Below are 13,677 nucleotides of genomic sequence, written 5' to 3' on the forward strand. Positions count from 1 at the left end.
CAGGAAGTGGATTTGACACCTGAGACACCTTGGAACGTGTCCAGAGCTGCAGCTCGGCCGCCCTGTGCTCCTGGGATGTGGGATCCCATGGGATGTGCTGGGATGTGCTCTGTCTGTGGTGGCACACAGTGACAGCCCAGTGCAGTGTGGGCAGCACTGGTGCCACCCTCAGCTCTGTGTGTCCCTGTGCCCTGCCAGGACATCGTGCTGACGCTGCAGGAGAAGCTGTCCATCCGCAGCATCGCCCACTTTGCGCTGGTGCTGGAGGAGCAGTACAACCTGGCCAAGATCCACCTGCTGCACGAGGAGGAGCTCATTGCACAGGTGAGCGGAGCCCCCGTGTGTCCCACAGCCCCCAGGAGCAGAGGCCAGCGAGGGGCAGAGGGACCAAGGCTGCAGGGCTGAGCTCAGCTGGGCCCCAGCGATGCCAGCCACTTCTGCCAGGGTGTACACCCACATCCCTGGGGAAGGGGCACCTCGGGAGCATCCTGAGTGCCCACACGCACCGAGCAGCGCCCATGGGCTGGTGCTGCCTGGGCCGTGGGGAGTGACATCCTCTGTGCCACCTGTCACATCAGCAGAGCACTGCTTGAGCCCCAAAACAGCTTTAAGGTGCATGACCTGGCTGCTCTCTGTTCCCTCAGCAGTCAGAGCCATCCCCCAGGCAGGGGCCACTGGGGTTAAATTCTGAGTCAGTGCCTTGTGTCCTGTAAACGTGAGGCGAGCTCGGGCGCTCCTGCCGCTCCAGCAGTGCTGCTGGTTTGTCAGAAGTGCTGCTCAGGTGCTCAGCTCCCAGCTGATGGGTTTGTTGTTGGCAGTCCACTGCAGAGGGGTCCATGGAATCATAGGGAATGTCCTGAATGGGAATCACACAGGAGGATCATTGAGGTCGACTCCCTCGGTGGCTGGTGCTGTCAGAACCTTGAACTCATGGCTCAGAGGATTTCCGCTGGGCAGGATTTGCCCAGAATAAAATATGCTGATGTATAACTCAGAGCCCTGACATTGTATTGACATTACAGTGATGATTCAGGGGTCTGTTTAGGGCTGCTGTGTCTTGTGACTGTGCTCCAAAGCAGAGCAGCCTGCCCCTTCCCCTGTGGTTATCACACAGCCCCAAAGCCTCTGTCCTGGTCACACTGCAAGTCTCTGGGATCAGTGGGCATTTAAATGAAGTGTTGCTGTCCAAGGGCTTCTGGGCTGCTGCAGGGAGAAGGAAACAACAGATGAAGAATCAGAGATAAAATTACAAACACTAGCAAAATCTCCTTGTGTTTGTTAGGGACAATCTGCACCATCCCCTTGCCAGTGGTGTTAAAGCAGAGCACAGGCTCATCGAGCACTCGGGGAGGGAGGGCTTGTGGTGTGACCCCCTCTCTCTGTTGCAGGTGGTCCAGAAAAGAGACTCTCATGACTACCGCTGCCTCTTCAGAGTGTGCTTTATCCCCAAGGACCCCTTGGACCTCCTGCAGGAAGACCCAGTGGCCTTTGAGTATCTGTACCTGCAGGTGACACTGGGGCATTCCGTGCTTGGGAATCCCTTATCATCCTGTTCTCATTTTTGCTTTAAACCAGAGTGTGCCTCACACTGGCTCAGCTGTACAGATGGGAAATGCAGAGCATTTAAAATCAGAGCATTTCAACTCGATTTGCCTTAAATCCTTATGTCATCCTGTATGCTTGGCTGGTGATATCCCTGATTGTGGTGTCATGTTGTCAGGCTTGTTGTGTGCCCTGACTGTGCTGTGTTTGCCCCAGAGCTGCAGCGATGTGCTCCAGGAGAGGTTTGCTGTGGAAATGAAGTGCAGCGTGGCGTTACGTCTGGCTGCTCTGCACATCCAGGAGAGGATCTACGCCTGTGCTCACCCACACAAGGTGTCCCTGAAGTACATCGAGTAAGTGCCCACATGTCTCTGCTCTGGCCTGACTAAGCCCAGCAAAAGTAGGAGACACCTGGGAGTGGCATCAGCTCTCTGTTTGCCCTGTGTTCAGCTGTGCACAGGAGTCCAAGGGGAATTGCAGCCTCTTGGTGCTGCTCATTTTAGGGCAGGGTGGCCTCGTGGGCCTCCCTGTCCTGCACCACTGAACCTCCTGAGCAGTAGAGGCTGAACACCTGGCTGTGTCCCGAGGCAGAGTCTGGTCTGTCACAGGGACAGCGACTTGAGGCTGCAGATCTCTCACACAGTGAAGGTTCCCCACGCTGCCCCTGCCAGATTTTAGTGCCTGCACAGAGAGGGTGTAGTCATCAGCCTTGTCACCCACCAGAAACATGTCAGAAAGCCTGCTTTGGGCAGTGATAGATCCTGTGAAGTATTTGGGTCTGTGGGGAAATGACCAAAACATGCTTTCAGAAGGAGCAGGTGTGCCATGCTGCATGTTGGTGCTCGTGGAGTGCACCTGCCCTGGAGAAGCCCCTGCTCTAGGCAGCGGTGACGAGCTCGTTGTTAATTAGCAGGCACTGGTGTGGTGACCAGGTTAATTAGCAGGCAGTGGCTGCCTTGTGTGCAGCCAGATGTGCCCAGCTGTGTGCAGGGAGTGGGGGCAAGGGGCAGCTACTCTCCTCTCACCTCGCAGGTGTTTAATGCTTGGGCTGAGTAAACTCTCCAGCAGCACCTATGGCCCACGTTTTGTGTCCAGGAAACTGAACCTGCTGCAATGTCATAATCTTGTCACCAAAGCAAGGAGCATGCAAGGACAGAATCTCCATCCTCCGGATGGTGAGGGAGATTGGGATTGTCTTGCTAATGAAGGCTGTGAATTACCTCCTGTGAAACCATGTGAAAATGTCATCCTGCAGCAGAGTGCACATTGTCCAGTCCCGCTCCTGACCCAGTGGCAGGTGCAGGTAGCAGTGAATTTAAGCCAGTGAGGCCACTGGGTGTGCCACAGCCCCCAAGGCTGCCTGGTGGCTCTGCCCTGTCCCGTGCTGCTGGGGGTCAGCAAGGCTGGGACCTGCTGTGCTCCTCTTTCTTCCAGGAGGGACTGGGGAATCGAAAACTTCATCTCACCCACTTTGCTTCGAAACATGAGAGGGAAGGACATCAAGAAAGCCATCAGCTACCACCTGAAGAGGAACCAGGTGCTGCTGGACCCTCGGCAGAAGGTAGTGTGTGAGCCCTGGGTCACAGTGTCCCTGGGGTGGCGGCAGTGTCCTCCCCCCTGGGTCTCCTCCTTGTGTCACCTGGGGCTTGTCTCACGCTCTGTGTTCCCTGATCTCCCTGCACTGTGTCCCACTGCCCTTTTTGGGGTGCAGACGCTCTGTGGGCCGTGGGGGATGGTGCCTGGACACCTCTGTGTCCAGACTGAGCTGGCTGTGTTGGCCAGACCCCCTGCACGATGTCCCTGTCCTGCAGCACCTGTTCTAAACCGTGTTTCCTCTCTTGCCAAACCAAGCACACGCTCACGGCAGCCCAGGTGCGCCTGAGCTACCTGCAGATCCTGGGAGAGCTGAAGATGTACAGCGGGAAGATCTTCAATGCCACCATGATGGTATGAGCTGTTTATTTGTGTAATTGCTTTTGGCATGCAGTCCTACTGGCCACACTGCTTCTCCCTGTCCGGGGATATCAGGGATAGATGTTGGGAAGGGGCTCTGCTGCAGAATCTCAGCATAATTCCACGGAAGTGTCCACAGCACAGACCAGCCTCCAGAATAGTTATGCATGGTTTTTCCAATTGAAAGCTGTGACTCTCGCTCTTCAGATAAACCCTGTCTATATTTTGTGCATTATAAACTACTTGAGAAATCTGGGGAGGCTTCAAACTCTTGAAAAAATACTGGAAACACTTAAACCTCACTGTAAAAAAGATCTCTTTTGACAAGAGGTTTCTTGGGTTGTTAATCTTTCTGCCTGTCCCCAGCTGGGTCTGTGTCACAAGCAGTGTCACACAGGGAGCTGGGCAATGCTGGTGGGGCTGAAGCAGAGCAAGACCTCACCCATGGGTCACAGTACTGCTAAACACAACATGCAGTTTGAACTATGAACATGCTGCACCTACATGCAGTTTGAACAGTTTCTGCCAGATTTTATGAGCGTTAATTAATTTCTCTTTAAGTGTCTCACCCTAACAGAAAGGATTGGCATTTCTTCCAACCCCAGAAATGTCTTTGTGAAGTTTCTACCCTGCAGCTGCAGCAGGGGTATGGGGACACCCTGGGCTGCCAGGGGACACTGCTGCCAGCCACGTCTCTGGGTCTGCCAGGTGGCTGCTGCATCCCTGGGGCCACGGGAAGCTGCTGGTCCCTGCGCAGGGGAGGGAGCTGGGCACGGGCTCCTGTGGCAGCAGAGTCAGTGCTGAGATCCCAGATGAGGTTGGGGGGCCGAGGGGTCCCTGCCCAGGCTTTATCAGCAGTTTATCCTCTGCAGCTGCAGGACAGAGAGTCGTACGTGGCTCTGCTGGTGGGTGCCAAGCACGGTGTGAGCCAGATCATCAACAGCAAGCTCAACATCATCACCAGCCTGGCCGAGTTCCCCAGCATCAGCAGGGTGGAGCTCAGCGAGGAGTCCGAGCGAGTGAGCACTGTCAAGATCTACCTGCAGGACCTGAAGGTAAGTGGCTGTGGGGGACAGAAGCACAGGGGAGTCAGCTGCACCATCAGCTCTTCTCAAAGGCTGGCGTGCCACCAGGATAAAAGGCTTAGAACAGACTTGGGAGGGAAAGCTCGTAGGAAGAACAAAAAAAATTTCCTAGAGAGAAGTGATTCTCCCTGCTGAGGAGAAGCGATTCTTCCTCCATCAGTGAGACACACCAAAGGCACTGAAGGCAAGAAAAATAAATTACTCTTCTTTCTCTGTGCCTCCTGCAAATGAGACTGAGGGAAGTATGAGACAGAGGGGGTGCTTTGTCCTTGTGCAGCCTGTTCCTGCAGACTGTGGTACCAACAACATTTGTTTATTCTAATCTTTCTTACCCTTTTCTCCCCCACACCTCCAAATAATAAAACAAACCAAAAAAAGCTGCTCACTCTGCTGCTGGAATCAAACAGTGCGAAGGATCTCGTCTGCCTCATCGTTGGTTACTACAGACTCTTCGTGGATGCAAACGCCTCCATATTTACCTGGGGAGAGCAAAAACAGCAGCTGCACCGTGTCTCAGCTGAGGAAGGTTCAGGAAAACCAGCCTTTTTTGACGAAGGAGGGGGAGGAAGCGGGTGGATGCCCCAGCTCCTGGGCGCAGCAAAGTGTGGGAGCAGCAGCCCGGGGACGAGTAGTGACACCTGCAGATGGTTAAAGCTGGACTTGATGATCTCAGGGGGCTTCTCCAACATTCCTGTGACAGCTGCAGGCTTGTGCGAGCCGCAGGCCGAGGCTTGGGGCGAGGGGTGAGCTGGCAGCTGCAGGGTGCTGCTCTGAGCTGGAAACAGCTCACAGGTGCAGTCGCACCTTCCCTTGCTGGCTGGTGCGCTGCGTTAGGGGTAGGGCCGTGCCCTGGGGCCCGCGGGGGAGGTCTGACCCCCTCCCCACACACAGCACGGGCTGACAACTTCCTTTAAATCCCAGGCTACGAATCCCGAGCCTGCAGCGACTCTGAAGATTCCTGGGATTCGTGCTCGGAGCGCCGCACGGACAGCGCTGCGGCGGGCCGGGGAGAGCCCCGCGGGGACACCGGGGACCCGCCGGGGACAGGCGGTGACAACGCCACCGACAGCGCCTCCGAGGCGTCCGACTCGGCCAACACCGAGAGCCGGGGCTTCAAGACGAGCGGCTCCAGCGACTCGATGGATGCGCTGGAGGAAGAGGAGCTGGAAGCGCGCTCTTCCTCCCGGCCAGAGCCGTTCCGCTTCTACGCTCCGACCGTGCAGGAGATGAGCAGCTCCGAGCGGAGCTTCGTGCCGGTGTGTGCCGCGGGGAGCCCCGCCGCTGCCGGAGCCGGCGACTATTTCTGCTTCGTGCAGGTGCCGCCGGGGCCCGGGGACAGCCCCTCGGGGCCGGGCTCCGCTCGGCAGCCCGGGCTGGCCCGGGCCGACACCTCGGGCCGCCCCGCGGGGCACGGCACAGGCGACAGCGACCTCGTCCTGCGGCCGCCCCCGGGCTTCGGTGACTCCAGCTCCGAGGAGGAGTTCTACGATGCTGCGGACAGGCTCAGCCCTCCGGAGGCGCTGGCAGGTAAAGCCTCACCTGCGTGCTGCCGGGCTGGGATGCTGCCCCTGCTCCCAGCCGGCTCCCGGCCACTTCCAGCCCTTAGCAGCCTCTCCAGGCCCTCTGAGGGACATCCGAACACCCATTCTCCACAGGCCACTCCTCAGCACCCTCACAGGGAGGTTGCAGGAGGATTTGTAACCACGTGCAAACACTGGGTGCTGGGAAAAGTCAGTTTTCAGAGGAGTGGCATTGTGGAACCTCAGCTCTTTTCCTCTCAGCTAAGGAGACCCCAAAGCTGTAAAACATTGTTACATGAACCCCCAAGATCGAAGGTCGTGTTCAGGTCAGAACCTGAATTGTTAAAGAGTTGGGTGAAGGATTCCCAGGACTGGGCAGCTCCCTGACCACTGATTTTCTCAAAAATGAGAAGAGTCTTGTTTCTGAAGTAATCAGCTCTTTCAGTATTAACTGAACCTCCTTAGAATTTGATTCATGCCATTAGAACCGTTTTCGCTTTTACAGCAATGCACAGTCACTGTACCATGTTCAGGCAAAAAACGTCATCTCTGGAAGCTGTTATCACCTAAATATCCAACCTCTGACCATGTTTCTATTTGGTGATGAACCTGTGGGCAGTGTTCCTGTGGTGCTGCTGCCGTCCCCACATTTGACTGGGGAATTACAGCCACACTTCACAGCAGGTGAAGTGACTCCAGAGTCCTCATCACTAATCCTGGGCTCCAGCCCTTGTAGCCACACACCCAGGCTCTGCCTTTTTCCTGACATCTCACCCAAGTAGATAGTTGATCATGAGGGACCATTTCCTTTTGCCCTTGGGAACCCAGCTTAGGAACCTGCTGGGCATTTGTGCCTGTGATTCCAAGTCCTGTTCCAGAAGCTTTTTGGCACACTGTGTCGGCATGTGGGTATTCTGCTGTCTGGGATTGCTTCCTGATTTCCATGTTTTTCCTGCCATCAGGCTATGGTACAGCATCCTGGGAGGGTGCAGAGAACCCCTCCTGCATCCCAAAGAGGCTGAGGTGCTACAGCTTGGGGGAGAGCCCTTCAGTGAGGGAGAAGCACGGGCAGGAGAAGGAGCTGACCTGCACCAAGAGCCTGAGGAAGAGAAGGTCTTTCCTGAAAACTGATTACACCTCACAGGTCAGTTTCCCTGCGGCTCTCCCAGGCTCTCCACAGCGCTGCTGCTCCTGGCCGCCCACTCAGCCCACAGAGGACACAGGGAAGAACACGCAGATGGGGCTTCTTGTGGCCACCCGGGCCCAGAGGGACACCGCTGGCACAAACCCCTCTGATGTGATGGACATGGACCCCAACACCACGGAGGCAAAGTCAGTGATGGAATGTGTGGTTTCCTCCATTTCGGACGCTCACCGTGCTGGTGACCAGTGTGGGGAGGAGGACAGCAGCCTCCAGCCACAAAACCCCGCCTTGCTGTCCCCAGAGCCCCTTCCCAGAGCTCAGAGTGGAGCTGCCCACGAAAGCTCCCTAGCGGAGACAGATCCTGGGTGTCTGAGTGAGGAGAGCCGTGTGCCCACTGGAGGCTGGCAGACCCAGGGAGCGCAGGAGGAGGGGGGTGAGGTGGTGGCCACCCAGCACAAGGCCAGTGTTGTGCCCTCTGCTGTTGTGTGCCCCTCTGATGAGCTCCTGCTGCTGCCATCAGCCCCTGGCCCCAGCATGGCCCCTCCTCAGGAGCTGGACCAGGGGCTGCCCCCTGCGAGTGTGGAGCCTTCCCTGGCTCCCTGTCAGGAGAGCAAAGCTGATGGTGTGAGCTGTGTCATTGGCAAGGGCTGTGCCGATGATCAGGGCAGGGGTGACGGTCAGGGCAGGGGTGACGGTCAGGGCAGGGGTGATGGTCAGGGCTGTGCCAATGGTCAGGGCAGGGGTGATGGGCAGGCCAGGGGTGATGGGCAGGCCAGGGGTGATGGGCAGGCCAGGGGTGATGGGCAGGCCAGGGCCGATGGTCAGGCCAGGGCCGATGGTCAGGGCTGTGGCTGCAGCAGCACTGAGGGGGCTGTGTCCCAGCCCAGGAGCCAGCAGGTGGTGGATGGGGAGATCCTGTGGAAGGTGCAGGAAGGCCACATGGGGTTCCCAGAGGCAGCCCAGCTCCTGGCAGATGGCAGCCCAGCCTCGGGGGTCCTCAGCCACCTCTCCTGGCTCTCATTCGGGGTGAGAACAGAGCCTGTGTCAAGCAGCCTGCTGCAAGACACGGTGGATGACCCACTTGAGCCTTTGGCCTGTCTGATGACCAGCAGGTGCATGGGGGCTGGTGCTGTTGGAAGGAAGATGCCAACATCCCCTGCTGGAGCAGGCTTTGTCCAGGAGCTGGTGAGCAGCTCAGGGCTGGGTGCAGGGCAGCCCACAAGAGATGCAGGAAATGTGGCTCAGCAGGAGCCAGAGCCTGCTCAGGCTTCTCTTCCCAGAGAACAGGCTCCAGGGCTGGGGAAGGACTCTTGCCTGGCTCCATCTGCAGAGCTTTCCATCTCCTCCGTTCCAGTTTCCTTGGGGAAAGGAGCAGGAGACAATGGGGCTGCAAAACACTCCTTCCTCTGTCCTAACTCCGAGGAGGGTGAGCAGACCCCTGCAGCCCCCAGCCCAGGTGGGTCCTTGGGCTGTTCCCCAGCACCGCATGGGCTGGACAGCTGTGGCTGCCAGCTGCCCTACATCAGCTGCTTCCCCCAGCCCCACAACCAGGGGGAGCGTGAAACCAGCCCCCCCCAGTTTCCAGGGCCGCTCACCACCCCTCCTTCCAGCAGCTGCAGCCTTCCCAGGACCCCTGGGAGCGCCCTCCCAGTCCCCACTGCTGGGGACACGGCAGGGCAGGACCCCCACATCCAACTGCTGGGGCAGCTGAAGGACCAGGCATGGATGAGCCCTGTGGATTTCTCCCGCTTCCTGGCCTACACTGTGCAGCTCCAGGAGGTTGTAGGGAAGCTCTGCAGAAACCAGGCAACTCACCTGCACGACCAATGTGCAGAGCAGGGTGTGGAGAGCCAGGGTGCCCTGGGCTGGGCTTCCCAGGACCTGCTGTCCAGCTGCCAGGCACTCCTGAGCACAGAGCAGCCTCTCACAGAGGTGCAGTGTGCACTGAGAGCAACGTTTGACCGCCTGGTTCACCTGGCAGTGACCTGCTTCCAGGTGACACACTGCCGGCGCTGCAGGCAGAGACAGCAGGAGCTGGGAGCTGCGCTGGGGGATGTGGTGGGCACCTACCAGCAGCTGCTGCACGCTCTGCACCAGCAGCTCCATGGGCAGGTCTGCCCTGAGCTGGGCACCAAGCTCCTTGCCCGCCAGCACACGGCCCTAGCAGCTGCCATCTTCTGTCTCCTGCAGCAGTTCAGGGCATCCCCGTGGCTGTGACAGGCGGGGTGCGGGCACACAAGGGCACTGAGGGGGACAGAGCCCAGATGTGTGCCCCCTGTCCGCCTCAGGCTCTTCCCCAGGCAATGTTTGGCCCAGGATGGCCGCGGGAGGATGTGCCCAAACCTGCTGGCTGGGCTCCCCAAATGCAGCCATGCCCCAGGTGCTCTTGGAGCACTTCACAACCATAGCCTGTGTCTTACCCAGGGCTTGTGCCTTGCCTCCCACGGGCTGTGCAGATGGTCAGTCTCATGGTGTTCTCTCAGCTTCTTTGTCACCCATGGGGAAGAGTGCGAGTCTTTCAGCCTGCCTTTCACTCACTCGTCTCCCCATGCTGGCTCTGGACTGAAGGAACATCAAACCCCACCCTGTCTGGATGTGAAGGCCCCCAGGTGGCTTTCTCCACCCTCTGTGGCCAAGGGACCACCGTGATCCCATCTTCAGTTGCTTTTCCTTAGCCAGAGAGGGCGGCCCCAGCGGGGGCGGCAGCAGAGCCGCTCCTGCTGCTCCGTGTGGTTCCTGTGCCAGCGGCTGCTCTGCTGGCCAGCGACAGCTCCTGCGAGCTCCCACCCCACCATCGAGCTCCCCCGCCACCATCGAGCTCCCACCCCACCATCGGAGCGGCTCCCGGCTCTGTGTCTGCCGGAAGACAGGGCCAGCCCCTCTGATGCTGCGGTCAGAGCTGTGCAGGGACCATCACGGGCTCCCCCAGCCCTGTTCCCCTCCCAGCAGGTGCAGCTCGCCCTGGCCAGGTGAGAGCTGGAAGGGGGTTTGGCTGTGCATCCCTGCAGGGCAGCACTGCAGCACCCTTGGATGGAGGGGCAGAGGCCAGTCCCTCACTGCTGAGGTCCAGCCTGGGGATATTGAGGGTGGCTGCCTTTCCCCAAGGAACTGCTGCTGCAGCCCAGGGGGTCTGCACTAGGCAGCTGAGGGGCACAGGTGATAACACCACCTCTGCCAGGCACCGTGGGCACAGGATTGTCCCCTGGCTCTGGGACACTGAAGGGGATCGTCTCCACGTGCAGCTTGCCAAGAGCCACCAGGCCACAGCAATAGGCACTGGCCAACAGTGACACTCGGAGCCCCTGTCGTGGCTTAACCTCAGGGCAACCCTGGCTTGGGTTAAACCACAACAGCCCCCAGCTGCTCCTGCACTGTCACAGGCGCTGGGACACAAGCCCCAGGGCTGTGAAAGGGCCTTGCTGTGAGAGAGGAATGAAAACACATAACCAAACTTACCTCAGGTGACCTTCAGGTCCTGCTGCCACTGGCCATGAGGTTTTAGGGCGCTTTTGGCAGCAGTGGCTGAGGTAATGTATGGACTCAGCTGCACCAAACACACTTTCTGCTGTGGCTGTGGCACGTGGCACTGCTCTGTGCAGGGCTCAGCCAAGCCCAGCTACCTTCCCAGCAGGGACACAGGGGTCAGGTGTGACAAGGTACCACTTATCAGTAACTGTAGGGACACAATGGGGATCTAAACCTTACATTTTATATTAGATGTGTACAACTAGCCAAAGGCTTCGACAACTCACCTAGTCTTCACTGCATTTAAGCTGTTGGGACAGAGTGTCCTTGGGAGCAGCTCCCCATCCCGCATTCTCCTGCAGGAACAGCACTGTCCTGTCCCATGGTAGGGGGTTTTCCTTGCCCATATGCTTTGCAATCCTAACTTCACCTTACTCTCTGTTTCAATAAAATGAGGAAAACACCTTAAAGCTCTCCTCCCCATCCCAGCACATATGTAGGTGCAGGAGTCACAAACAGCTGCAAAGAAGCAAAACTGAATTCCTGTCAGTTTTCACTTGATTCCAGGCTCCACCAGCTTTTCTTTCCTGCTCAGGGGCACAGGGAATGTCTAGTACTGCATTCCTGAGGTAGAAGGTGTTGCTCCAACAAGGCCCTCACACTGCTGGAAACAGCTGTCTCCTGGGCACAGTCACGCTGGTGCTTCCTGCCTATGCAGCTCCTCAGCACAAAATAAAGAGTTTTCTTGGGCAGCAGTGGCGCACTGGGGTGTTTCCACCTGTTCCGCTGTATCCGGTAGCACGTAGCCTTTCCCAGAAGAAACTCCAGCCCGCAGAGCTGCTGGCCAGCTCCGTGTCTCATAGTAGGTGGACAGGACATCGAAGACTGTCAGGAGCAGAGAGATGGTGAGCCACACACGTGCTGTGACAATGGTGCCACACACACCCACTGAACAGGAGGGAGGCATGGCAGCTGACCCACAGAAGGTCCCTCACTTAACACCTGATGAGCTGGTGCTTGAGGCAGCTCCCCTAGGGGCAAACAGGTATTTTGGAGAGGACTTTAGGGAGCTCTGGGCAAAGCAGTGTCTGTGTCAACTACGGTGAGGCGCCCCCACATTGTTTTGGCTGACATATGACACTTGTCAGTGTCCCCCCTGTAGTGAGCCACACCTGCTGTGCTCCCACTGTCACTCCAAGGCACAGAGACCCCACCCCTTGGGCACACAGAGCCCTCAGCCACTTCCTCTGCCATGTGTCCATGGAGGGGACACAATCCTCATGTCAGGGGTAGAAACTATGAGGAGCTGGCGTGGGTCATGAGCCCCTCTGCAGTCAGCAATAGAGAAACTGTCCCCTGCCTCGTGCACAGCTCCCTGGGGAGCGGGGGATCACACCCAGCCTTTGGATCACACCAGACTCCCGTGTGTCCCTCCAGCCCCCAGGCAGCCCCTCACCCTGGTTGATGGCCAGCGTCTCGGAGTGGTAGTTCCTGGAATTGGGGGCTTTCACCATGTACTCGCGGATGGGGAGCCGGGCTGTCTGCAGGCACTGCTCCCGTGCCCTCCGCAGGGTCAGCTCCTGCAGGGGACACATGGACATGCAGACACACGGCCACAGGCGTGGCCTGCACAGCCACGGAGCAAAACCTCCCCAGGGGCTTGTGGCACCCACACAGCAGCAGCTTCTCGCAGCTCGCTGCTGGGTCCAGGCAGAATCTGAGGGACAAGGGGTGTTGGGAGGCAGCCACAGCACTGGGATGTCTCCGCTCATGGGGCAGGCACCACGCACCTTGTGAATGCTCTCATCCACCAGCCCTCCCAGCACGTACACTTTGTCCGGATCGATGTCTTCAAGGACTAGAAATAGGACATGCACTGGCTGACCACCACACAGCAGCCCATCCTGCAGGACAGTGCTCTCCCTGCAGACCCCACTCCCAAGGACAGCAGTGGCTAGAGCCTCCTCACCCCAGGGGCTGTGGCCTGGGGACACACAGGTGCCACCAGCACAGACCCAGCCCCAGATGTGAGCACACAGCATGTCTCATGCAATGTGAGACAGCCCACGTGAGGAACAGCTTGCCTGAAGCATGGAACAACCTCAAAAAGAAAAGTCAGCCTTCTAAAAGTCAGCCTTTTGCCCTGGTTCTACCTTGTCTAAAGCATGTGAAATATTTACCATTCTCAGAGTCAGGAGTGAGATAAACAATGGCCTCCAAAGGAAACAGGTCCAGGTAACTCTCTGGAGTTGTATCCATCTCGAAGACAGAAGACAGAGTGAAGCAGTCCATTAGTCTAAGGTACATCCCCCAGAACAAAGGCCCCTCCCAGACACAGAGATATCCCGGGACTGACACTACTGCTGAGGACACACTGACTGCTAAAGCTCTTCTAGACCATACAGACCTCCAGTGACCAAGGGTTTTTCTTTTTCAGCTGGACAATGTTTCTCTTCTGGGCACTGGTCAACACACCTAAAAACTCCATTAAATTCTCTCTCCTCATTAAAAGTTCTTGGGGTGCTTTAAGAAAGGGAGAGTATCAACCATTGTCTAGTTTTAAATAAGATACAGAGCACAGGGCTGCGCTGTCCCCCGATCCCGCGGCCAGACCCTCACCAGGTATCCAGCGAAGCCGTCGTTCATGCGGAAGCACTGCTCGTAGATCGGCGTCCCGGCCGCGAACTCCGTCAGGCACAGCCAGAAGGGCCGAGCGGCTCGCCGGTTCGCCCCGTAGAGCCTCCGGATCTGGGAGGCGAGGCGGCCGCTCTCCTTGGGGACAGAGCGGGACAGTGACCGCGGGCCTGGGGCTGGCGGTCCCGCCGAGCTCCCGGTGCCCGCAGCAGGGACGGGCACAGGGGGGGCGCAGCCTGTCCGGGACCCCGAGCGACCCCCGAGACCCCCAAGCAGCCCCCGATACCCCCGCACCTTCTCGGTCATGCTGCCGCCCACGCCGAGATCCACGCAC

The 13,677-nt window shown here is 58.1% G+C and overlaps 2 protein-coding genes across 4 annotated transcripts in view; one reads left to right on the plus strand and one right to left on the minus strand.

Moving 5' to 3' along the window:
- FRMPD1 (FERM and PDZ domain containing 1) overlaps positions 1 to 10,940 on the plus strand; it is a 26,780-nt gene extending 15,840 nt beyond the window's left edge. For all 3 annotated transcript variants that reach the window (XM_033520595.1, XM_015615444.3, XM_033520596.1), the window contains 9 exons: positions 199 to 324; positions 1,389 to 1,508; positions 1,759 to 1,895; positions 2,977 to 3,103; positions 3,394 to 3,489; positions 4,368 to 4,550; positions 4,959 to 5,106; positions 5,502 to 6,107; positions 7,063 to 10,940. In XM_033520595.1, the coding sequence (XP_033376486.1) occupies positions 199 to 324; positions 1,389 to 1,508; positions 1,759 to 1,895; positions 2,977 to 3,103; positions 3,394 to 3,489; positions 4,368 to 4,550; positions 4,959 to 5,106; positions 5,502 to 6,107; positions 7,063 to 9,461 (3,942 nt within the window). In that variant the 3' untranslated portion in view covers positions 9,462 to 10,940. The remainder of the gene's footprint in view (positions 1 to 198; positions 325 to 1,388; positions 1,509 to 1,758; positions 1,896 to 2,976; positions 3,104 to 3,393; positions 3,490 to 4,367; positions 4,551 to 4,958; positions 5,107 to 5,501; positions 6,108 to 7,062) is intronic.
- Positions 10,932 to 13,671, minus strand: TRMT10B (tRNA methyltransferase 10B). Its single transcript, XM_015615446.2, has 6 exons — positions 13,638 to 13,671; positions 13,329 to 13,481; positions 12,890 to 12,968; positions 12,500 to 12,567; positions 12,166 to 12,289; positions 10,932 to 11,594 (listed from the first exon to the last, which is right to left on the minus strand). Exons 1-6 carry the CDS (start codon positions 13,647 to 13,649, stop codon positions 11,401 to 11,403), a joined length of 630 nt encoding a protein of 209 aa, XP_015470932.1. The 5' UTR covers positions 13,650 to 13,671; the 3' UTR covers positions 10,932 to 11,400.
- Between the last annotated feature and the right edge of the window lie 6 nt (positions 13,672 to 13,677).

This window comes from Parus major, chromosome Z, assembly GCF_001522545.3.
Source record: "Parus major isolate Abel chromosome Z, Parus_major1.1, whole genome shotgun sequence".
Classification (NCBI taxonomy): domain Eukaryota; kingdom Metazoa; phylum Chordata; class Aves; order Passeriformes; family Paridae; genus Parus; species Parus major.